Source organism: Amblyomma mixtum, chromosome 8 (assembly GCF_055824585.1).
Source record: "Amblyomma mixtum isolate Tamu chromosome 8, ASM5582458v1, whole genome shotgun sequence".
Lineage (NCBI taxonomy): Eukaryota > Metazoa > Arthropoda > Arachnida > Ixodida > Ixodidae > Amblyomma > Amblyomma mixtum.
The window spans coordinates 88,582,277-88,606,188 of record NC_143019.1 but is presented as its reverse complement, the minus strand read 5'-3'; the positions used below and the strand labels follow the sequence as shown (position 1 = coordinate 88,606,188).

The 23,912-nt window shown below is 46.2% G+C and overlaps 2 protein-coding genes across 3 annotated transcripts in view; one reads left to right on the top strand and one right to left on the bottom strand.

Annotated features, from left to right (window-relative positions):
* LOC149333416 (uncharacterized) overlaps positions 1–15,158 on the top strand; it is a 185,846-nt gene extending 170,688 nt beyond the window's left edge. For both annotated transcript variants that reach the window (XM_089558667.1, XM_089558666.1), the window contains 4 exons: positions 1,143–1,340; positions 4,809–5,038; positions 7,753–7,896; positions 13,395–15,158. In XM_089558667.1, coding sequence (XP_089414793.1) covers positions 1,143–1,340; positions 4,809–5,038; positions 7,753–7,896; positions 13,395–13,748 — 926 coding nt within the window. In that variant the 3' untranslated portion in view covers positions 13,749–15,158. The remainder of the gene's footprint in view (positions 1–1,142; positions 1,341–4,808; positions 5,039–7,752; positions 7,897–13,394) is intronic.
* An 8,026-nt stretch (positions 15,159–23,184) lies between these two features.
* Positions 23,185–23,912, bottom strand: part of LOC149333415 (ATP-binding cassette sub-family C member 2-like) — a 58,993-nt gene continuing 58,265 nt past the window's right edge. The window contains exon 22 of the mRNA XM_089557720.1: positions 23,185–23,359. Coding sequence (XP_089413846.1) covers positions 23,248–23,359 — 112 coding nt within the window. The 3' untranslated portion in view covers positions 23,185–23,247. The remainder of the gene's footprint in view (positions 23,360–23,912) is intronic.

The following is a 23,912-nucleotide window of genomic DNA, read 5'->3' as shown; positions in this document are numbered from 1 at the left end:
TGCGCTCGGTTAGAAATATACGCAAAATATATGAAGACGTTTGTAGCTTAGAACAATTTAATGAACAATTTAATTTAATTACGCATGGTTGCGTTTCATTTGATTTTATATCACTGATCGTAACTACAGGTTTTCTTCAGCGCGCTTCCTTTAGGGTTTCTCCTCGAATTATTCATTATAATCTCAATTGTGCCCAAACAGGGCAATTCATGACAGCTTGCATCGTTGGGACAGATCAGAATGTTGCCTCGGGAGGCCATGAATTAAACAGCTGCACCGTCAGCCATTTTCGATGTGGCGAGAATTCAGAGGTACCGACAGAGGTGGCGACGTTTTAACTATATTGGCGGCACTGTCAACTACTTACGGTTGTTGATTTTTACTTTGTTCAGCGGATGTCGGCTGTTTATCCTTGTTTCTTAGTTTTCTAATAGCACGCAACATCAGTGTTATTGCTTGAGGAGAAAATGCTATCTTTTTCATGCTACTAATTCAGCACTGTTATATCCTTTGTTGCATTCTTTGTGAAGGCTACTGTTAAGTAATAGACTGGGGCGTTTGTTATAGAGTTCTGTGGAGGAGAAACAACAATCTTTAAAGCTATGAAGGCAGCACAACGCAGCTTTCCTCTGTGTGATTCTGTTTGCCATTAGTACCAGACGCTGCTTTGCTTTTTTTGTTCAGTCGATCGCATGGCATACTGAAGTTAGAAGAGGCTTCGCGCAGAAGCAGGCTGTAATAAATTTGTGAATCAAAACCACGAGTGTCGTCTTGCAAAAATATACCGACCACACTCCGACTCAGCGAAACTGATGCGGAGTCAATCAGTCGAGCTTGTATTAAGTTTGAGACCAAAGTGCAGTCGCAGGCACCTCGTATTTTGCTTTCAGCCCCGAGCCTATCTGGTTGTTTGCACTGTCCCCCTGGGCACCACTGCAGTGGGCAGTGAACATTTTGCGAAGTTTTTGTGCTCATTAATAGTGTGAATATGGCACATTTCTTAAACATTTGCACTAAGGACGCTTCTAATCATTCAAAAGCGTTGCGCAATGCTGAACATACCATGCTCCTCATTTTGTATCCTTTTTGCATCCTGCCGCATACCCCGCACCACTGCCTCGTTGTACTCCTGCGGACATTAGTCGTTCCTCCCACTGCACTGGAATATGTGAAACAAATGACGTGGAATGTAAAGCGCATCCTGCTCGAGAAGCTCAATGCCTCCGAGTGGATAGACCGTGCAGTGTGGTGCCTGATGATTGGAAGAGCCAGAACAATGCGGATTATTGTGGGCTTCCCAGAAGGACTCGACCAGCACGACCTAATTGAGGACTATTTTGGTAAGCTCGGAGAGATACTTCGTGCGACTTCTTCCGTTCATGTCGCTTGTGGTGGCCTGTGTGTATTAGTCAGTGCCTGGGGAGGATTATTTGTTAGTCGTCAATAGGACATGCGATGCACAAAGCAGTCCGTCAGACGACTGCCACTAATACAATTGTGTTCAGCGCTTCAGGCAGCGTCGTATAGAGCCTTCGTACTTAAGTACCAACTTTGAGAATATTATTATACGTTCCTCTTTCACTTTACCGAATGCACCCATGTCGATGATGCCCGGAGCTGAACTTGTGTGCAGAATAAGCAAACAAGGAAGGGGTATGAGGGGCTCGTTGTAAATATTGTCATGTTGTAGTGACGGCAGTCCAGCGGTCAGGGAGACACCAACCAGTCTTGGAAACGAAGCTCTTTATTTGGGCTGACTTGCGCCCGTAAAAGAACTGAATCACTCGGTGGCGGCGTAAGCTACAAGCGTGCTCGTCAATCGTCGAACTACGAATTTCCACCGCTCGCGGCATCGCTCAATTTAAAGCCGGCAAGGAAACTTCGAGATAACAGGTCGAGGTCATCTAGAGTAGTCTAGAAACACGTAGGCGAAGCTGTTCATGGCTGTGAACAATCGAGATTAGTCCGGTCGCTTCTCGCGTCAGGAACAAAAATGATAACACCCCTTTTCTGCGGCCTTGCGCGAGCGAATGGACGCTACAATTATACGTGGCATTACCCCCCTCGCAAAGAAGCATCGTCTCGATGCTTTAAAATGAAAATAAACGCGGAGAATGCGAACTTCGAGTCCTTTAGCGTTCGTAATAAGGTTTAAGGGCAGCGGTAAAAGCTTCAAGTCTGGCTGTGTCGTCGTCGTCGTAGTTGGCGTCGTAGTTGTCGTCGTCGTCGTAGGGGTCGTCGTCGTAGGGGTCGTCGTCGTAGGGGTCGTCATCGTAGGGGTCGTCATCGTAGGAGTCGTCGTCGTAGGAGTCGTCGTCGTAGGGGCCGTCGTCGCAGGGGCCGTCGTCGTAGGGGCCGTCGTCGTAGAGGTCGTCGTCGTAGTTGAGGCATAGTCTTGTGTTTTCGTCGATGGACGGTCTTAGTTCTTGCGCACAGAAGCAACCTCACCTCCAGAGGCTGCTTTATTCAGTTTAACCTTCGGGGGCCGGGGGAGCGTCCACGCACTGCGTAGCCTCGGCTAGGAGATACATAGCGCGGTGACGATGGCGACGGAGAACGAGATGGGCGGCTCGGCGATGAGTATTCTTCCCGACGTAAGAACTCTTCGATTGCGGCTGGTCGCAGGCCAGGACGGGGTCGTGGGGCGTCGTAAGAAAATCCTCGGATGCCCATTCTCCTGTATGGGCAGTACCGGAGAATGTCACCGGCTTCTCCGCAGTGGAAGCATAGTTGGCGGCGCTGGTCGGGTGTTCTCCACTCGTCGCATTTCCCAGGCCGTGTGCGACGCTCGTAGGACGGGCGAGTTGGGGCGAGAGGGCGGCGCTCCAGCGCAGCTGGCTAATGGCGATAGGGGCTTAGGTGCCGTCGGCGAGGTGCAGGACGGCGCACTGCTGCGGCGTAAGTCATGGCTGGAGGCTCCAAGAGGCTGCGTGGTAGACTGGAGTCAAGTCCTCCGGTGAATGACTCGAAGGGCTGGCGTCGCGACTTGCTGGGGGTGTCCGGTACATGGAAGACTACCCAGCACCTCCACCAGATGTCACGTTGTAGTGACGGCAGTCCAGCGGTCAGGGAGACACCAACCAGTCTTGGAAACGAAGCTCTTTATTTGGGCTGACTTGCGCCCGTAAAAGAACTGAATCACTCGGTGGCGGCGTAAGCTACAAGCGTGCTCGTCAATCGTCGAACTACGAATTTCCACCGCTCGCGGCATCGCTCAATTTAAAGCCGGCAAGGAAACTTCGAGATAACAGGTCGAGATCATCTAGAGTAGTCTAGAAACACGTAGGCGAAGCTGTTCATGGCTGTGAACAATCGAGATTAGTCCGGTCGCTTCTCGCGTCAGGAACAAAAATGATAACACCCCTTTTCTGCGGCCTTGCGCGAACGAATGGACGCTACAATGATACGTGGCAATATGACAGAAGCCAACAGCCACAGAAACCAAGGGGCACAGGGAATTTTTTTTAGTTTATTTATTTATTTTGTGCTGTTGATCAATTTAGAATATTACTTAATATGTCATCGCTTAAAGCTAATTGATTAGAAAAGCAGAAGAAAAAACAACCACATGCCGCCGGTGGGATCCGAACCCACGACCTCCGAATTACGCGTCCGGTGCTCTACCTGAATGGGTTTTGAAACTCGCTCTAAATCTGGATAAGGTACTTATGGCCCCAAAGTGTTGTCCTCTCGGTCAGTACGGCTCTACTGCATATCGCAACCATCTGAAGTCTGTCCGCACTTTAAGAGCGTTGAAGCGCTCCGGAGGCCTTGCGTCGCTCTCACTAGAGAACATCTACAAGAATTCTGAGAACTTCTATTCTGCGCCGATATCCTCTCTCGCGCGTACATTTTGCTGAAGGTGGTGATAAAACTTCACTCCCGGGCTAGTGCTCTTCATCATAAATGCTTTCTAGTCACGGAAGGCTTTCTTGGCGCCTTTTCCACTTCATTTTGCATCATTGCTTCCTTCAGAAAATTATAAATTTCGACCAGAAGCATGCTGCCGTAAGTAGCCTCAGCCTCAAAAGCAACTTCCAAATTTAATCGATAGTTCAAAAGTAAAACACAATAGATGCGGAGTCCGCCCCTTCAATGGTGTCGTCAGGCGCTGATGTGTACTCTCAACCCACGATATTGCCATGTTTTATTTGTTAGTGCTTTTGATTGTTTGTGAGCAGCTTTGCAGCGTAACGACGCACGAGCAGTAATTTCCTGCATTCTACTAAGCGTGATTTTGCTGGTATAGTCCAGGTACATAGACTCCGTAAGTCGGCCACTGTAAACGTTTCACATTCTTTTTGCTAATAACTTTACTGCTCTGTTTTGTGCCTAAGCGAGTTTCAGGTTTATTTTACTTTTGTTTACCATACCCTCAAGCCACGCAGTAAATTTACTCGCCTCAATTTTCAGCGCTCATTTCCTCTATCTTTTTTACCTTTGATGACGCTCACAGTATTCTTAATAGACTCTGTACTATCAGCAAGAAATGAAACGCGAACAAGACAATTGAACCACGCACTGTAAAATGCGCAGCTCTTAGCCAGGGGAAGCTGTATACTACCTCCTGCTATTTCAATTTCGAAGGCATGAAGACTGTTCTTTAGAAGTGTTATTCAACCGTGCTTGTATTTCCAATACAGGATCTCATACGTTGGTGTTTTTGTGTTCCCACCTCAGTTTTCTTGTTCGCGTTTCATTCGTTGCTGATAGTACATTCATGGCTACTCTGAAGGGATTTCTCAGTCTCTTGGAGAAATGCTTTCTTCGAAAATAATTGTTTCTTTATTTGGCTACCTTCGCTGCAGGGTCATATCCAGATGTTAGCAAAAATTTCACCACCCCTTACCTCGACTACCGCCGTCTGCTGGCGCTACGCAAATTCAGCGGGAAAGCCCTCCCAGACTTCCTTGCGGCGAGAGCAAGCGCTTACTACTCCCCTGGCATCAACTTTGCAACCTTCTCGGCGGGCCTAATGCAACCGCCGTTCTTCTACAACGATAGTCCAGCCGCTGTTAACTACGGAGCATTCGGACAGGTACGCTTTGCCTTACACGCGCGACACAAAATGACGTGACGGGCATCATGGGCGTACTTAAGGAACTGAGCAGTTTTATAGGTGGAGGCCTACGGGCTAAAAGATCTCTGTGGCCCGTTCGGATTTGAAATTTGTAAGAAGCGCGAAACAAGCGGATATAGCAGCAAGAGACGATTGTAAGCGCTTACTATTATATTCAGGTTTCTAATAAAAGGTAAAATAAACGTATCTCCATATAGTTCAGCTTATTCCGGATCAATGCACAGTTAAGAAGCGAAAGTGCGAAGAGGAAAGCATTACCGACTACTTAGATGTCACGGTTAACCACTTCATTTAAGCTTTATTTTTCAGTAGAATTCGGGTATTTTGCTATTTTTGGTGCTCCGCACATTTGTCGGCAACTAAACGGGGCGCACTACTTCCATATTTGAATTTGAAACTGAAATGTTTTTTTTTCGCGACTAGGTGCAAACTCCTGGCTTTGACAATGACGCTCAGATACAAACTTCGTGGTGACTGACACCAAGCAGATGACTTAAAAAATAAATGCTGCTATTATAACGTTTCGGCGCTACGTAGATGACTTTATTCAGAATATAGATGATTTGCAGTGGGTCTTTTAAAATACGCTGTTTTTTGGTTTGCACTCTCTTCTGTGATGGAAAAAATGTTAACGGACCAACGTGACGCTTATTTTCGGTAATATATGATAGTGCAAAGCTCCAACACCCGTCACTGCCTGGCTCCGAGCAAACGTACAATTTTCAAGGGTGCATTTGTGTACTAGGTCATCCAACTTATGGATATTAGCCCAAAAATTAACTCAGGTGGCCAAGAGAATTTAGTCCAAACAATAAATACGCTATTTAACTAATACCAAACGTAGCCGCTACTAACTCAGGTCTCGAACAGGCTATCATTCTGTTCAGAAATACCCTGTTTAACGAATATCTCACGCAGCCAGAACTGCTTTCTCTTTACGGCTTTACACTATGTGCGGCTGTTTTAGGAGATAATCATCAATTTTTCTATCTTTGTGCTTAAATGAGTGCTGTCATCAACTAATAAATTTTTTCGAAGCAATTTGGATAGACTCTCCTGGAATCTTTCCCGCGGGCTATACGTTTATTTATTTATTTGTGATACCCTCAGTGTACAAGGTACAATTCAGAGGGGAAGGGCAGTTTATAACAAGAATAAACTAAACAAAGCACAATTCATACAAAACTACAGAACAACTCAGGCAAGATAAAAAGAAGTGAGCAAAATTAATTCGGAACAGATTAATAAAGTAGTTTAAGAACATTACGAGTAGGTGGAGAACACAACACTACAATAAAATACAAAAGCGATCATCATATAATCAGAGTGGTAAGTATTCTTCTAAATTGAATTGTATCAGTGATGCAAGTTAATTATTAGTTAGTTATCAGTGATACGTTACTGGTGTTACAGCTGTTCGGATCTGTGAGACACTCACGTAGTTCCTAGCCATTTCGTGCCCTTCTGGGACTCCTATTTTCAAATTATCGATTGCTTTGCGCGGTAGTTCTGCGGCCCCAGAAGTCCTGATACTTTTTTCATGCAGAGCAATGAATGCAAGCTGATGGGAATCCGTGGGACCTACGGTGCATTTCGGGATAAGCGGTGTACGCCTTAAGTTATCGCTTGTTGGATCTCTTACTTATTGGTTTTATGCGTATTTCCGACGTTTCTTGTTCATTCTAGTAACTGCAGTGCTCTTGGTCGTGGAAATCCGAGGTCACATACATTGTCCGCAACGGCTGGCAATTGCGTATCTAAGTGTGAATGATGCGCTAATTTTCCGCCGCTAAAAACAAATCCGACGAATACCGGTTTCCAGTGAAACTTGTATATACCGGGTGTCCCAGCTAAATGTAACAAAACTTTAAAAAAAAAGGCGAAGTGTCCTAGTCCAGTGAAACCAACTCAGGGTTGTTCATAGTCGCGTGGCCTAGTCTTGAGTATTTTTTTCGCTCTTCAAAGTTAATTAATTAGTTCAGTTTAATTAGCTAACTTTTTAATTATTAACTTCAGGAAGAAAGTGTCAGTGCAAAAGTTTTAGATCACCGCAAAAAACCTCTAGTAGTGCTTTTTCCGTCAAGTTACGATTTACGTAGCTTCATTTATTGGCCTTAAAAGAAACTTGTCACGTGACCAGCTGCTCGCTCACTTCTCTGCCCCAATGTGCACTCAAAGCCTCATCGAGGTGAGGACTTCAGAAAAAATAGATTTTATTCTTTAAGGCGCGTCTTGGGACGTTGAAGTGGCAGAGTAGTCATGTGGAAGCTTTTTCTTATTGTGTGGGTTATGGTTAAAGGCCGGTAAAAAACTAGTTTATGTACATATTACTTTGCTGCAAATGTCTCCGTAAGGTGTTTCTCAAAGCGATCTACAACTTTTCCGTTGACACTTTTTTCCACAAGTCAATAATTAAAAAGTGAGTTAATTAAGCTTAACTAATTAGTCAACCTTGAAGAACGAAAAAAATGCTGCAGACTAGGCCACGCGACACTAAACAACCCTCATTTGGTTTCAGACGGGTTGGACGCCTGGTGTATTTTAAAAACTTGGTTACGTTTAGCTGGGACACCTGGTATATTATGGTCTGAACTGGAGAGCTTGATAAGCTTAGTTCTCGTCGCCCTTCTTTCTGGTATCTCGCTTTTCTATATTGCCAAACGTACTCGCAGATTATTGCACACGAATTCATGCATGGCTACGACGTGGACAGCATCATATACGACGCCCAGAACTATAGGGTCTACTTCGGAAGCACGCCCACTAAGAAGCTGTACGCAGCGAAGGTCCTTTGCATGCGCACTTCTTATCTGAAGGTAAGAGATCTCGTGAAATGTTTTGCGTCGTATGCGTGAACAGATGTTTTTCACATTGTTCCCAACAACTAGAGGCACAAAAAAGGTTTATATAAAAGGAGTACTCACATTTACGATTCGACACAGAATGGTCAACAGCATTGCCGGTTCGTTTGAAATATGCTGTACCTGGATGAGCTTGGGATGTATTTATTTATTATGCATTTGGTTTCGACATGATTTTTGGACGCTCCTGCCTGTGACGCACGCAGATAAAATTAGATTCATGCCGCTCGCGGTTGGAACGCACCAATTGTTCCAGTTACCTGCATAAACGCGTCCCACTGTGTCTCTTAATGACGGAGCGCTGTAACGCTTTTGACGCGCTTAACGAGGAACTGTGTTGGCGTGAACCACGTCTTAAGAAGTAAACTTCGGAGTATAGCGCGAAAAAGTGGCGTATGTGTACCTCTAAGTCTAGTGACATCTTTCAAACACTTTCGGAGTAGTCGCCTCGATGCAAGTACGGTACACAGTCTCCAAGGAACAGGGGTCAACGGTAGTGCAGCCGTTTGCGCACTGTTGCGAAGAAAAACTTTTTTAATGAGCGCACTGTTGCGCATCGGTGTTCCTTAGCGTCGAAGCTGTGACAGACAGGATGCAGCGGCAAAATGGTGGCTAGCATCAGCACAGCGAGCAGACCGGTGTGCATGTGATTGATCGCCCAGTTGCCCACGTCCTCTTGCTGTCGTCGCGATTTCCTCAATTACCAAAGGAAAATAGAATAAATCATTTAACATTGCTACTTATGGACTAGCCTGCAGGCCAGCTTGGCTTCGCCGTGCTTTTTGTTGGACTCCTGGATGCCTTCACATGATAGACAGCAGAAAAAAGATTGGAAAGAGGGGCTCGTTAGAACATCCGTGACGGGAGCCTACAATTGCCGAAACCAAGGAGCATACGGGATGACTTTTTGAATTCGTGTTTTTATCAATGGCAGACTAATAAAATCACAAGAAAACGCAGGCACACGCCTTCGGTGGGATGCGAACCCATGACCTCTGAATTTCGCGTCCGGTGCTCTACCAACTGCGCTACATGGTGGAGTAAGTTCTGTGGGGCCACGGTGCCTTCTTGTTGGAGCTAGTGATGGCCACGAATTTTTCGTTGCCTGCGCACACTGTGAACACTTTTTAAACATTTTCTCCGCTCCCAGGAATCCCTCAAGGAGGATTTTTTTTTGCTCAAGCTTCCTGACATTTCTCAGCTTACGATGTGCCTGTCACCCCACGAAGGCTAGGTTCCCTTCATGTAACGAGTCGGGGTGAAATAAACCACATCGCTGACTTACGGCCACAGAGCCACCATATTATGGTAGAGTGTATTGCGCAGCTTCATGAGTGTGATTATATCTTGGTGCACTGACAATAAACCCAAGATAAAGTTGTATTCCATGTCGAGATGGGAGTCCAGAAGGATTCTTAACGTCGACAAGACCATTGGGCTACTGAAATCTCTGTACGTTATGCCTTTTTATAAAAGCTGCTATACTTCACGGGGTGACCGGTAAACACATCCTCCTCGTGCTTTCGTTTCATGACGGCATATATAGATGCATACAAGAAGGTCGATTGGCACACAAATCTATATAATGTAGCTCTAGAGAAAACTTTTGGCGCTTTCTCTAAATGTGGAGGGGGAATTCTATTCCGTCCACTTTTTTACCTGTCGCTTACCATCCATTCTCTCTCAGCCTTCTACCGATTCTTTTTCCCTCTGCTCTTAGAAAGTGGAAATGGTGATTTCTTTATACCCAGCTTGCCACCTTAGAGCAGAAGCATATTATGCGGAAGGGGACGCTGCGGGCGCCGACGAAGCACGAAACTGAAGAACGAGCTAATAGAGAGGTTTAGCGTAGCGGATACGTACTAGCATAGACATATACCGGTTTACTGGACGTCGCCTGCGCACGAGCACTGTGGCATGAGCGAGGGCACGTTGTGTGCGCAGTCGGCGTCCGAAAAAGCGGTGCACGTCTACGATAATACGTCTCCGCTACGCTAAATCTCTCTAAAAAGAGCTATCTTTCTAAAATATGTCAATATATTGCGCGTAATGAATTTTATTGTTATGGTCAGCCAGAATGCCTCAAATGGACGACAAATGGACGACAAATGCCTTTTACATTCATTAATACGCCAGTATTCAATATTACAGCAGAGCGGTCGCCGCGCGGCCACCGCTTTTGCCCTTGGGCGCTCGCCGCGCCCTCTGTGTGACGTCACACCACGGGCCTCGATTCTCCGGCAACTCGGCTCGTCGCGGTCACCGCGCGGCCACCGCTCCTACCGTTGGTAAAGCCCTAACCGTTGGGCGCTCGTTGCGCCCTCTGTATAATATCACACCCCGCGCTCCGCAGCTGTGATAACTGGGAGAATGGAAGGGGCGAGCTCGCATCGCCGCAGCCAAAGATGAGGCCGCAGAATGGATGGTGGGAAGTCGGCCAAGCCAGCTAGAGGAGCGCAGGCGGGGGTCTGTAGCTATCGCTCCTCGACCAGGTTTAATCAAAACTAAACCAGAGCCGATTTTCTCGTTTTTGATCAATTTTTACCCATAATATAGAACTTCCGGTGGTCTTAAGTACTAATTAGGCTTAATTACACATTTTCCCATCCAATTTAACACAAATTCGTCGTTTTCCCTCCCACTCTGTGATAATTTCCACTACGGTGTGATTACTTCCCGTGGATGTGACGTCACACCGTTCCCACAACTACATCGACGTCCGTGCAATATCGACGCATTTTGTTGTTTTCGCTATAATTGTCTACAATGAATGAACTATTCACTCTACAGTCCTCGAACTTGGCGTCGGGGTTACACCATGTCCCCTATATCTGATGCTGCCATTCATTTTCTCCTATCCTGATTAGTTGCCGCGTTATTCGTGGAAGACAGCGTTGCACCGCACGGGACCTTGGCCGCGAGTATGAGCCATAAAACACTTTCGTCTTAACATGAACACTGCTGCGACCGAATTTCTCTTTAGTACAAGATTCGTAGCAGGCAGCATGGAGGAAGGTGAAAGAAAAACAAATGTCGGACCAGATTTTGCAAATTTTTCTGTGCTTTAACGAGAAAACATAGAATTTAGGAATGCATATTATCGTTTACGCTCACAAACATTTTTTTCTCAAGAGGAATTGCAAACTCGTTGATGAGGATAACACTCCTCGACACCCTTCAAAAACCACAGCTATAGAGCTGTATAATAATCTGTCTGTAAAAATGGGAAACCATTATCGCTCATTTTATTCTTTTTGTGACGGAACAAAGCGCCTTAATATTTGTCGTCTCGCTAGTTGTTCGGCGTAATTATCTAACACCGCTAGAAAAATGACCATGGATATACACGGTTCCGTTGTAAAGAAAGTAGCACTTATTTGAAGCCTTTGAAGTGTTTTCATGTCTGTTATCAAGCTTGCACGGAGCGAGGAAATCTTGCGACTATTTAAATATGTTTCCTAAAAAGTTGAAATACCACATTCTTCCTTAGAAACCACTGTATTTACCTCCCGCGTGGAATTGTTTGCTAGTGCATCTACGCGACCTCCAAATTTATAATACTTTAATCACATCTTCGCGTAGAGAGATCGATTTCAGTATTCACAGTGGTAACTTTCATCGTGAGCAATGTGATCGCGTTACAGGCTTTGCGAGTTTAAGAGTATACATCCTTTTTTTTTCTAAAGAAGAGTATTGCTGCACTCTTCAATGCCTAACAGGAGTTCTCCTTCGAATTCAAATATCATATATTCTCCTGATTGATTTCCAAAGCTGAGGTGTTAAAGGCAGCCGTTCAATTCAGTTAACTGGCTGTGCAATTTTAAGGGCTTGTGTGTAAAGATAATAATAACTAGTACTATTTGCCTCTCTCGACGAGATACCTGGTTGAGAAATCTGCGCCCGTGGAGTCGTTTTTCTTTTAAGGTAGTTGTGCTCGTATTTTTGGTGTAGTTTTAACGTTCCTCGAAGTAAACCAACTAACCTAACGGAAAATTCCTGTACAGATGAGATATGTCTGCTAGCGAGCTCTTGCGAGGCTGAGTGGTTATAGTGGTTATAGTGCTCGGCTGCTGGCCCGAAAGACGCGGGTTCGATCCCTGCCTCGGCGGTCGCATTTCGATGGAGGCGAAATGCCAGAGGCTGTGTACTGTGTGACGTCAGTGTACAGCCTTTGTCAAAAGTAACCAGGCTGCAAGGTTTGCTTCTAGCTCGTACAGTGGAGCCATTACAGCTTCCCTGAAGTTGAAATGGTCGTTAAAGGTAAGAACTAGGGGTCTTCTTACCTTCCAACACCTTTTGATCGTTAGGAAAGCCACAAGAGCTCCACTATACAAGCTAGAAGCAAACCATGCAGCCTGGTTACTTTTGACAAAGACGGTACATAAATGAACACCAGGTGATCGAAATTTCCGGAGCCCTCCACTACTGCCTCCGTCCTAACCTGAGTCGCTTTGGTACGTTACACCCATAAGTCAAACCAAACCAGATATGTCTGTTACTATTATTACACGCAGAAAGCAGCCATTCGTTCAGCGGCGCGGAGCGGAGCTCTACCGCTAGGCCTAGAGCTAATATAGCATGGTATCACCGTCTCATATGTAAATATTTACTTTCGCATATAGCCGCCTAATATTAGACGGTTTTATAATTTCCCGTTTCCGGATTGTAGTCGAGGAGTCTCACCTGTGTCTTCGCCTTCGGCGAGAATACTGTAAGCTAGTCGTCCTCCTCTGCCTCAGCCTTCCTGTCCATGCAAGATCATAATTTCCGCTACCAACTGCTTCGTCCCCTGCCTACACCACAATACACGACGACCTGACGATGACGGCAAATTATGAAGTTCACGAAAAGCCTTGGAACTAAGCTGATGGCAGAGCTGTCAAGTGTGGCAATAAAATTGACCAAGGTAGCATTACGGGAGGCGAAGAGGACAGCTTGAGTTGGGGAGCAAGTTTCGTTTAAATATGTTCTAGCTGTTATCAACTAGAGCAAATAGACGTGGGTTGTACATGCAAGGCAGAGAATGCATAACTGATGTTTGTAAAGATAACAGAGGACTGTAGGAAGATTGCCAGAGGAGGCTGGGAGGGCAATCGTCAGGAGTGCCTTCAGATGAGTAGTCCGGAAAAAGGTTGACCGCCTCTCAGTGCATGCTCAAACTAGTGGCAGAGCAATGAAAGGAGCCTTTCTGATTCAGTAGACGTGCTTTGGCAAATGGTGAGGAAAAGCTGCACCCCCTTAACTCCCCCCCCCCCCCCCCGCACAAACGAAGGAAGCCGGATGCGGATCGGTTCAATTGTCACCGTTCAGCACCTCGGCAATGGCACATTTTTATGAGGCTGTAGCAGAACAAGATTTTGGGCGTCCCTTTCGTGCAAAGAAAGCATGCGAAAGGAGCATGCGCCCAAAAGTGCTCACCGATATCTCTTACGCGATGTCGTTCTCGGTTTCAGGTGGAAGCGGAGTCTCGGGCCAGGGCGTTGTCTGAAATTACAGACTCAGAAGGCTTCGCTGATTTTGCCGGGATCCGCCTGGCGTACGACGCGTACCGGAGGCTTCCAGACATTGAAATCGAGGAGCGGCTGCCAAACGTCAGACTCAGCGCAGAGCAGACATTCTTCGTGGCGCACTGTCTGAAGTGGTGCACCGCTAACAGAGCAACCAACAAGCGGGCACCCAGAGGACGATACTGGCACGGCCGCTCACGCTGCATCGTTCCGCTGATGCACATGCCGGAATTTGCCGAGGCATTCTCCTGCACTGCTGGTGACTTCATGAACCCCGAGGATAGGTGCCAGTTCTGGTAGAGCGGACAGCCTTTAATGCACCAGGAAACGGCCTAACGCCCATATCATACCCAACACTTCTTACCGTCAACTGCTATACAGGCAGAGCCTATTATCAAAAATTAGCAACTTGATTCCATGAAGTCCATTTTATTATTGCTACCTTACTAGATTGCTCTGCTCTGCGGGCATTTGTATAATACCTGAATGACAAGTTGCCTGCTTCTTTATACATGTTTATGATATGCGCTTCAGTCTTTACATTCTTTCCTGTGTTTGATCTGAAATTTACTTCTCTATTGATCATCCTGTAAATCGGCCAAAATAAACTAATAGGATTATATTGTTACGTCACGGCCAGCGGAAGACCGAGACAAGATAACTGATGGCAATTAGGTGATTTAATGGCCGCTGAAATAGCGCGACCGCTCCGTCCCGCGTCACTGCCAGCTTCGGCTTCTTCGTCACAGTACCCGGGACCACCAAGCGATCGCGCCGATCGTTGACAAAGAGACGCGCGAAATGGTGATGTGCTTGAGAGGAGGGTTGAACAGTAAGAAGAAAGTGGTGAAGTGCTGGCTGTCACGATGAAGGAGATGGGCGAATGATTCCTCGTCCGCGAAGTTGCCGGGTCCCAGGTCATTAGGATCCGACGGTCGAGGTCCTTGGACGCACCGAATGGCATGGGCAGATGGTCTGTGTACTTACATGTGGGTAGCGTCTCGGGTCGCTGGAGTAATACAGTCTGGCCGAGGCAGCGTCTTCATTTCGTCGTGTGTTCTGGTCGACGTGGGGGACGGGGCTGCGATCAGCGACAAGGTCGGTTCTGGTCAGGCTGGCTGGGGTACAGTCGGGCGTTGTGGGCTAGGCACGCACGGCCGATGACCATGGCAGGCGCAGAACGCCGACGCTTCGGGGCCGGGATGGCAGTGATTGCCCAGTACATCAAAGCAATGTTACGTGACAGGAGCCGAAGGATGAGACGAGATGACTGATGACAAGGAGATGACCTAATGGCCTCGGGCCTAGCGCTTGCGCTCTGCCCGTGCCACTGCCTGCTTCGGGTTCTGATAACATAGCTCAAAGTGTACCTGGCTTTTGTATCTAATGTAATTAATAAAGTCTTGCATTTAGTAGAATACATTTAATGATCGGGTGTTCAATATTAGCCCAGAAATTTTACACCTATTTCGCTTAATTTCGCAGTGGCAGTCCGAGCTAAACTCGCCCCTAGTGGAACGCCGCTGTTTCGTTGGGCATTTCTTTCAATTTCGTAGCCGAAATTGAAACAGGAATCAGCTATCAGCTCCACCTGTAGTTCTACATTGTTGGCAAGCGAAACACCTCTCCAAACTGAAAGGAGTTTCGCGCCGAATGGCATCGCGTGGCATGCGCAATTACGCGGGTCGAGTTGAAAATTGGGACGCGAATAACATGGAACACAGGCGTGCAAAGATAGTTCTACCAAAATCAGTTGTGTAGAAATATGTCTGCCTCTTAATTTCTAGTATAAACATGCCCAATTACTGCAATACTAAAATGTTCACTAATTGATTTCTTTTAATGAGGTGCGTGACGATGGCGATTCTAGTCTCACGTTCTGTCTCCCTGACAGCATAAATTACATGCGCAAAGAGATTTTAGGTGCTTAGCATCGCTTACTTTTAAGAAATCCGTAAAGTCTAATTTTAATCACCATGTATAAGTTCTGTCAAATCGTTTCGCTCAATATGCAATCATGCCCTTTGCTACGGCTACCTTTTTCCTCTCAATAAAGCAGGCAGCTTGATAGGGGTGCCTTAAGCTCAGCAGTTCGTCATGAGCAAATGTTGCGTTTTTACGTAGGTTTTCTGCGAACAAAAGCCTGGTGAAAACCAGTTTCTGAAGCTTGAGGGCTTTAGAGAATGAATTATTTGTTAACAAAAAACGAAACGGCGTCGACTTATCCTGGCAACGAACTCAATGTAGGCACATATCACTAGACAATGCTAGGTTGGAAGCTAAATACATCCAACAAGTGTGACCTCCTTGATCGATGGCCGCCGTCAAATAGCACCAATGCAGGCTTGAGGGTCCCGATCTGGTCCTGCCTGTTCCTGTTGAGCCCAAGGACGTAATAGTGAATCCCTACCGCGGCGGATGCGTTTCGATGGAGGACAAACGTGAGGTGTGCCTTTGCGCGGGGATGATTGCAATTCTTGATGTACTCCGTAGCCATTTCCAACCACGCGAACTTATTCCCACGGCGGGGATCACAGTTACCCATACTGTAAAGTCAGAATCTGGTGCGTCAATTACTATCAGCGTGCATCGGTGATGCGGTGCCGACAGCTCACCCGGTGTGTGTCCTCGATCGCCAGAATTATGGCCCTGTCAATTGACAGGCATGGCTCGTTGCCTTCGCTGGCAGGAAAGCCTAATCACTTCTGTCAGAAAAACAGCAGCACGTGGTGCGTCGCACGGTTTTTCAGCAAGAAAAGGACTTTGCTATTTTTTCAAGCCACTCGGCGAACAAATCGCTTCTTAGCTCCATACCTTGCCAAGATTTATCGCTAGTGGCACACTTGTCGGTAGAAGTAAGTCGCGCATAGTCCAAACCTCTGGTCGACCCTGTAGAGCACAAGAACGCGGCTTCCAAACAACTTCGCCTCACGGGTATACTATGACACATGGCTACCGCCGGTCGCTGCCTTCTATGCTCGTGCAGAGAAGGACGATAACCCAAAGGTTACCGCATTTTTCAACTGCGCTAGGCGCCGCCATTCCAGGCGTGTGTTCGTGACGGCCGCACCTGGCAAAACGTTTCCTCGATGTTGCATGTATCGCATATCTTTTTATCTTGCATTTTGTGTAGCCCCGCTATTTCCTTTGAAATGGGGCAGGAAGCGCTCGTCGCTTCCCGCTCCTGCAAGAAACTGGGTTTTCGACTCGGGGGCTGAGCTTACAGAGCTTCTTCGTTCGCTGTAACCGAGGCTTGCGACCACACTTGTTCGTTGTGTCGGAGATGCAATGCCATGGCACTAATAAAATACAATACATGCGCTTTCGAGAAGTCTGAAGGCAAAGCAGTCGGTCCAGTGCACGTAACTCATGGAAATAGCCGAAATTTGTGGATATTACTTGCGGTGGGCTACACACTTCCCAATAATTAAGGAGTACGGAGCCTAGCAGTAATAGCTAAATGTTCACTTTGTAATAATATTTGATTAGCTTGCTAGCTAGCACATCATAGCTATACTCTGATACACAGCTGCCTATGCTAGGCCAAAAAAGCTCTCTTCTTACTCAAACAGCCTGTTCTTTAAAAGAAAAATTAGGCACTGGTTTAGCTATGGTTAAGCCTCATATACAAGCGAAAAGCTTCAGTTGTGCTTGGTTTAACGTCATGGCTGTCGCAGTTTTGCGCACAATGCCCTGGGAGCATCACGATAACGGTGGAGGCGTTCGGCCGTCCAGTATGAATTTCTTTGGAGGAGAAATTCTAGAGGCCCGTGTACTGTGCGATGTCAGTGCACGTTAAAGAACCCCAGGTGGTCGAAATTTCCGGAGCCCTCCACTACGGCGTCTCTCATAGCCTTAGTCGCTTTGGGACGTTAAACCCCATAAACCAAACCAAACCAAACACCAAGATATGAGATAGGCATTTTCTTTTCATTTCATTTTCCTTAAGGCCCTTACGGCGCGGTTCGCGTATCCATAGAGATATGAGACAGACAGGCGTGGTTTCCCAGCCTGGCCTCGACGCAGTTTCTTTTAAGGCGAAAGCCTTTAATGGCTCATACTGTCGTGACCAAGACGTGTTAGTAAATTTGTCCGCGTTTTAGATTCGTCGAAATTGTCGTGACGTCAATGCGCGCGAATTTTGGCGGGTGTCCACCAAAATATGTGAGGCAGTTACTGCGCAATTTCTTTTCCTCAAATACAATTCTCGACTGGTGTCCACCGAGATATGACACAGTCTCGGTGTCACATATCAAGAATATGTTACGTGATGCCGCCACTCTGCCAAAATAAGGGATTGTGGACCCGTCAAGCTGTCCAATGACCGCTTTTTTTCTACAATCCCCCCATCTGTATTTGATGGCAAATAAAGATTTTCATTTCATTTCATAGTTACTGCGTAATTTCCTTTCCTCAAATACAATTTTCATTTTCTTCATTACGGCCCCTCTTTCTTCTTTCACTCCACTTCCTCCCTTCCTGTACGGTGCGGTTCAGGTTTCCACCGAGATGACTGAGAATTACAGCGTCATTTCCTTTCCTCAAAAAGCGTTGCGTTCAAAGGGCAACATCCCTCCGAACGGGTGGTGGCGTTCCGTGGACTCCCTGGCAGCGCTACAACACGCAGTCGCGTTCGACTCCTAAAGTCAAAGATTAAGCGTCATTAATTGCCAGTTAGTTAATGCACCCACAGAATGTCAAGTGAACAATCGCGTAGCAGAATGCAGCACTCAGGCTTTCGCCTTTCACCACTTTACGCGAAAGTTCCTGGTAATTTTTCAAGTAGCGACGCCGAAACGCGGACAAATCTGCCGACGCGGCTGCTAACGGACATTATGAGGCATTAAAGGCTTTCGCCTTAAAAATGTGCGAAGTCTTAGCTGAAACATCCAGCACTTAACTGTATCGCGTTTGAGCGTTTGGGTAAAGCAAGGACAATGTTCATTTTTGCCTTGCACCTATACTACTGTTGCCATGGGTGTTTCTTTTATCTTATTTTGTATTTTGCATAGCGAACAGCGCGCGCAAAAGGTTCTATGCCCTTTCTTTTTTGCGGAGTGATTGAGCACATGTTATCGGTATTCGTAGTAAATGTGTAGCGCGGGCGCGAAGTACGCTGGTTTCTCGTCATATCTTCAGAACTCTAGGCCTGAAACTCTAGGCTGTCTGAACCGTCAGGCAAAAGTTGTTGGTACTGTGGAATTCAGTTTTTCCACCCATGTTTTTTCTACATTGGCTCATCAAATTTAGTCTTCAAAGTGAGCCTGTGAAAAATTTGATTTAGTTAGTATTAAATTCGTAAAGAACGTAACAATGGCATACAAACAAATTAACATTGTCCGATCACTTCTTCGAGTATCAACTTTAACGCAGTTCTCAATACTCTCCTCATTCGCAGCCTTGCAAACAGATAAGCGCACGTTGCTAGCCTGGCTATAATTACCACGTACATAGACGTCAAGCACGAAATTTGATAGCATATCTACAAGCCTTAGAAATGGGATTATAAAGGATAGCAGGTTGAAGATCATAACTCCTTACAGAATGTAGGCTAATGTAGTATACAAGCCGTGAACCCCAGTGTTACGTTTATGCAAGACATGCCGTTTTAGTACAACAGTGCACTGACATTAGCATACCAAAAATTAAATATTGGAAGGGGATTAGATCCCCTTATATGACGCAGTGACCTGATAAAATATCAGCGGTTATCACCTCGCGCAGTTCGTCGCTCTCAGTCGGTGTCTACTTGTTACATCGAATTTCAGATATCCCGATGCACCTTTTTTTTTCCTCTTTAGAGAGTTTAAAGAGTCGAAATCCTTTCGAGCTACGATTAGAACTTTTCGCAAAACAGCAGCAGCCCATTTGTACAAGACAGCCGCGTGGACAAACTCGAAAAGCAACGCTTCTAAGCACATCCAAAGCAACATGACGCACATCCTAAGCGATATGCACCCGGCGCCAAAACTTCGCGGAGAACACTAGTTTAGAAAACCAGCAAATTCAGTCCCAGCCCTTGCATTTAACCTGCAATATAACTGAGCGGCCTAGAGTATGGTGCCGAAATATGGGAGGCTGTTTGTCAACTTCAGAATGTGTTCCTACGATACACCAATATAAGCATGTTCAACGACTCGTGTGCCCCGTACATTTCATGCCGCATACACATCTACCGCATAGAGGTAAGCGCATATCTGTTTCGTGGTTCGAACTGCAATTTGCCTACCCACGTGCACATCAGGTGCACATGCTCTTGAAGCCGGCATCTAGGCCTGTCGACCTGGCAAATCGAGATCTGGAACTCTATAACCTCTGAATCACAAATAGGTTATTGTTTGGTACGGCTCGCTTACTCTCAAGCGGAGTAAGAGATTCTGAGATGCAACCCTGCTGAGCTCCATTGCTAAACATGTAAACAGGAAGCTTAGCGGGGCGGCAGGTCACTGCAGAATTATCTGCTCAAAGCTGACCTCCACGCAGGAGGAAATTGTGTTTGAGGCCGAGCCGATCCTCCGAAGAAGACAGCTCCTTGTAACCAGGCGCATTAAACACACGCGGGGAAACTCATTCACGCCCTTGGTATAGTCCCTTCTACCTACATGCTCAGATGAAGGGTAGAGACGAGATAGTGGGACGAATTCCATCATTCATTTCATTCGTTCGCCGAAAATTTAGGTTCTTCACGTTTATCTTTTAACTTGGTTTACCTTCCAACTTTGCATTCTTGTTATTCTATTGTTTGTTTGCAAACCTTTGATGCTATACTATGAGCGTCTTTCATCGGCAATTTTTTTGTTACTTGCGAAAATAGAAAGTTTATCGCACAACACAGTGCTGGTGTCTTCCCTTGCAAAATCAGCCGGTGAGCCCTTCATCTCCTGCTTCTTGGGCAGCAGAAAATAATGCTGGGTGTCATGAATACCTCAGCGCGGCACGGCAGCGCTCCTAAACATGAGAACGGCATCAGCGTTACTGCACTACATTTCGGTATGACGCCGGCGAATCGAATGCAAGTCATTAGAATAAGAGCAGAAAGGAAGACGTGATGTCTCTTAAATAATACTGTTTGACTGCCCTTTATGCTTGGCCCGAAAGACGCGGGTTCGATCCCGGCCGCGGCGGTCGCATTTCGATGGAGGTGAAAAGCTAGAGACCCGTGTACTGTGCGATGTCAGTACACGTTAAAGAACCCCAGGTGTTCTAAATTACCGAAACCCTTCACTACGGAATCCCTCATAGCCTGAGTTGCTTTGGGACGTTACGCTCCTGTAAAACAAAACAGCACTTTATGCTGTTCAGTATTACTTCTTTCTTCCACAACGTTTTTATTGTAACTAGTGCATCATTACAGAAAACTGAAGAATGTGTGATAAAACTTTATGGCCGACGAAGAGCTGCAATCATGTTAGCAAATTTTTAATATGGTTACAGGTTTGTTTACTGGGAAGTCGACCTGATCCTGGTGCATTAGCGCCGTGATGGCGAGTTTCTTCTTCCGCGCTGCCACATCATTGTCGTCTCTTCAGCGTCGCGTGACACGTCCCCCTTCGCAGACGAAGCCCCCAGGGCCTGTCAGTCAGGGTCGTGCAACATGCACAACTTGTGCCTTCCGAGAGCGGCGACCATGTGAAGATTGATGAGACACGACATAGTTCAGGTCACTGATTTGAGCGAGCACAATAGATAGGCCTGTGTAGTGCGACAGCAGCTTCTGAGATGAACTACGTTTGCGGAGAGGCGTCCACAGCCATGTTAAGTCACCGAGTAGGTGGCAGACATCCTTGTGCCGGCGGTCGTAGTGCTGCTTCTAGGGGCCCTGTGAGCCTACGAGCCTACAAGCATCTTCAGGGCGGCAGATGGTGCTTAAAATAGAAGGCTCGATTTCGAGAGAGAACATTAAGATAGTGTCGAGAGAACTCGCTAGCGACAGTGGTGACCATAGGCAAACGGCCGAACTTCGGGATAATGCGACGGACCTTAAGACCTTGAAGCTTACGGCAATGTTTGTTGACGCCCGTGCGAGAGTCCCAGTTGCCTTTCCTGATCAGGAAACTGATATATCCTCCGCGATGCCCTTGAATAGATGGCCACGTCTGTCTTCCTCGGACATCCGTGGATTCAGGACCTTGCGAGCTTCAGCACCTCTTCAGTGTACGTCGTGTACGTTCCACCAGGCACTTGCGCTCGCGGGAGCAAAGTGTGCTCTGCGCATTTCCATTTCGCAACGGTATCCTCGAAACACTTGTGGATTTCTTCCACGAAGCGATCCTAGCTCGTTAAAGACCTCCAATCGCAGGGCAGTGTCCGATCGTTTAACAGCTGCACCGCAGCGCCAGGAGTGGTATGAAGACTCTCAGGGATATATGAATGTATGTTTGGAAAAATCATCGCGAAAGAAGAACGAGACGGAAGCAAGAAAACACGGACAGGCGCTTGACCGTGTTTCCTTGCTTCCGTCTCGTTCTTCTTTCACGATAATTTTTCCAAACATTCATCCTCTCCAATTTGCCCAGTTCAGCATTCTTTTGTAGATATGAATGTGCAGTCGAGATCACTAATTCTCTGTATATAGGCTTTAATCAAATACAGCCATCGCGTTTTAACGTTAAGGGGTAGCTTAAGCGTCCCCTCTAATTTCTCCATCAAATCAAAAGTGATGCTCAAAATATTCATGCTAATTTATTGTTTGTAGTGTTATGTTATTAATAATAGACAAAACACATTCGCAAAGTTTTAACGTAGTTATGTTGTGTGCCGGGTATACTGCAGACAGTTGCTGCGCAGATAGAGGCCCCATTAGGCTTGAGAGCGCAAGATTGGGAAGTGTATCTCTAGAACTGGGCTGAATTACAGCTTACATTTTGTTGTCGAAGCAAGGTCAGTCATAGCGAAAGGCAGCGGCACCAACACTTACCGGCGAACGAGGCGAACAGATCCGCAACGATTCCTTATTCGCTGAAGCGGGCGACTCGAGCTGGATAGGCACCGCCATGTTTTCTCGTTAAGAGCACAAGAGGCGCAACACTAACTTCTGAAATTTGCATGAATGCGCTAAAGCTTGTCTATTTGGAGTGCGGCGCATGTGCACTCTGAACGCACTATTCCTCTAAGCGCACAATCACGTAAAGACTACTTTACTAAAGCTCTCTGATAATGCTGAACACGTCTCCTTCGCTAGTTGTCGCGGTTGGGGGATTAGCACAAGGAAATCTTGTCAAAGCAACGAAACAAAAAGATCCCCCGCTGCCATTTGCATTGGCACGTCAATCATAAACAGATATTTCACACTTCCCGAACGAATGGCAACATGTCAAGCCACCATATACACTGCTCATGCTCCGCATGCAAAACCATTAGCTATTTTTTGTGCCTCAAGCCTCCAAAAATGCCGCATCTACTGCCGGTCTTTTTCTTCGCGAACAAAGGACAAGGTAGGAAGGAAACAAGAGTGTAATGGCCGTACACTTTGCAAGTGTAAACTTGTCACGAACATGGTGAAGAATTAAGAGAATATACACTTGAATAGTCCGTCAATCTAGCTGCTTTGTGGTCATTTGCTTTCCCAATGACATGTTGGAACGTATGGTCGAATTTTCATCCGCAACTGCTAAACGCTGCCGTGAAGTAATAACAGAGCGTGCTCTTATACAACATGTGACAAGACACGGTGTTTATTACTGCAAGGCATTCAAATTATAGAGGTGTATCCGAGTGCGTTTTATTGTGTTTTCTATCCGTGTTCCCAATCAACCACGAACACAAGTTTGAAAAGCTCTTTGTTAAGGAAAGAGAAAGTTCAAGCTATCCCGGCCTGCCGCAGCATGCCATGGTATTCTGAGTTCGGGTTCGCAGCAAGGCTCTTTGAGTCACCAAACTCTATCACCTTGCCTCCGTCCATCACCAAGATCCTGCAGGAAAGGAAAGAAATGGCATTTACATAGAATGCTGCAGCTATCAAGGGATGAAATCTGTGAAAGGAAAAAATATGAATTTGGCAGCAAAAACCAAGTAAAGAGATCAATAAAACACAGCTTATAATGGAAATAAACTGAAAGCAGCGGTTTCAATATTCTGGTAATTTTTTATCATACTTTATTGACACCGTGACCTTTAAAAGGGGAACGTAGCCTGCTGTCTCGCCACCTACATTACATGTAAAAATATAAAATTTTCCGAATAAATGACACTATTTTGGGCACGTGATATTTTTCCTGTCACATTACAGAGAAAGAAAATGTTACAGACCACTGTAGCTAAGCAACATGAACTATAAGGACCTAACACATCTTCAGGCTTGTTACGCAAGTCAGTACAACAGGGAAATCTGTGCAGCGGTTTAGGACATGTCTTTACCTCTCTAGCAGAAAAAGTGGACGCTAAATTTTAATTCCTCTGTTGATCGATCCGATTTCTTGCAAAACCTCCCCAAAAACTCGGATACTAGCGCTGCACTTTGCATCT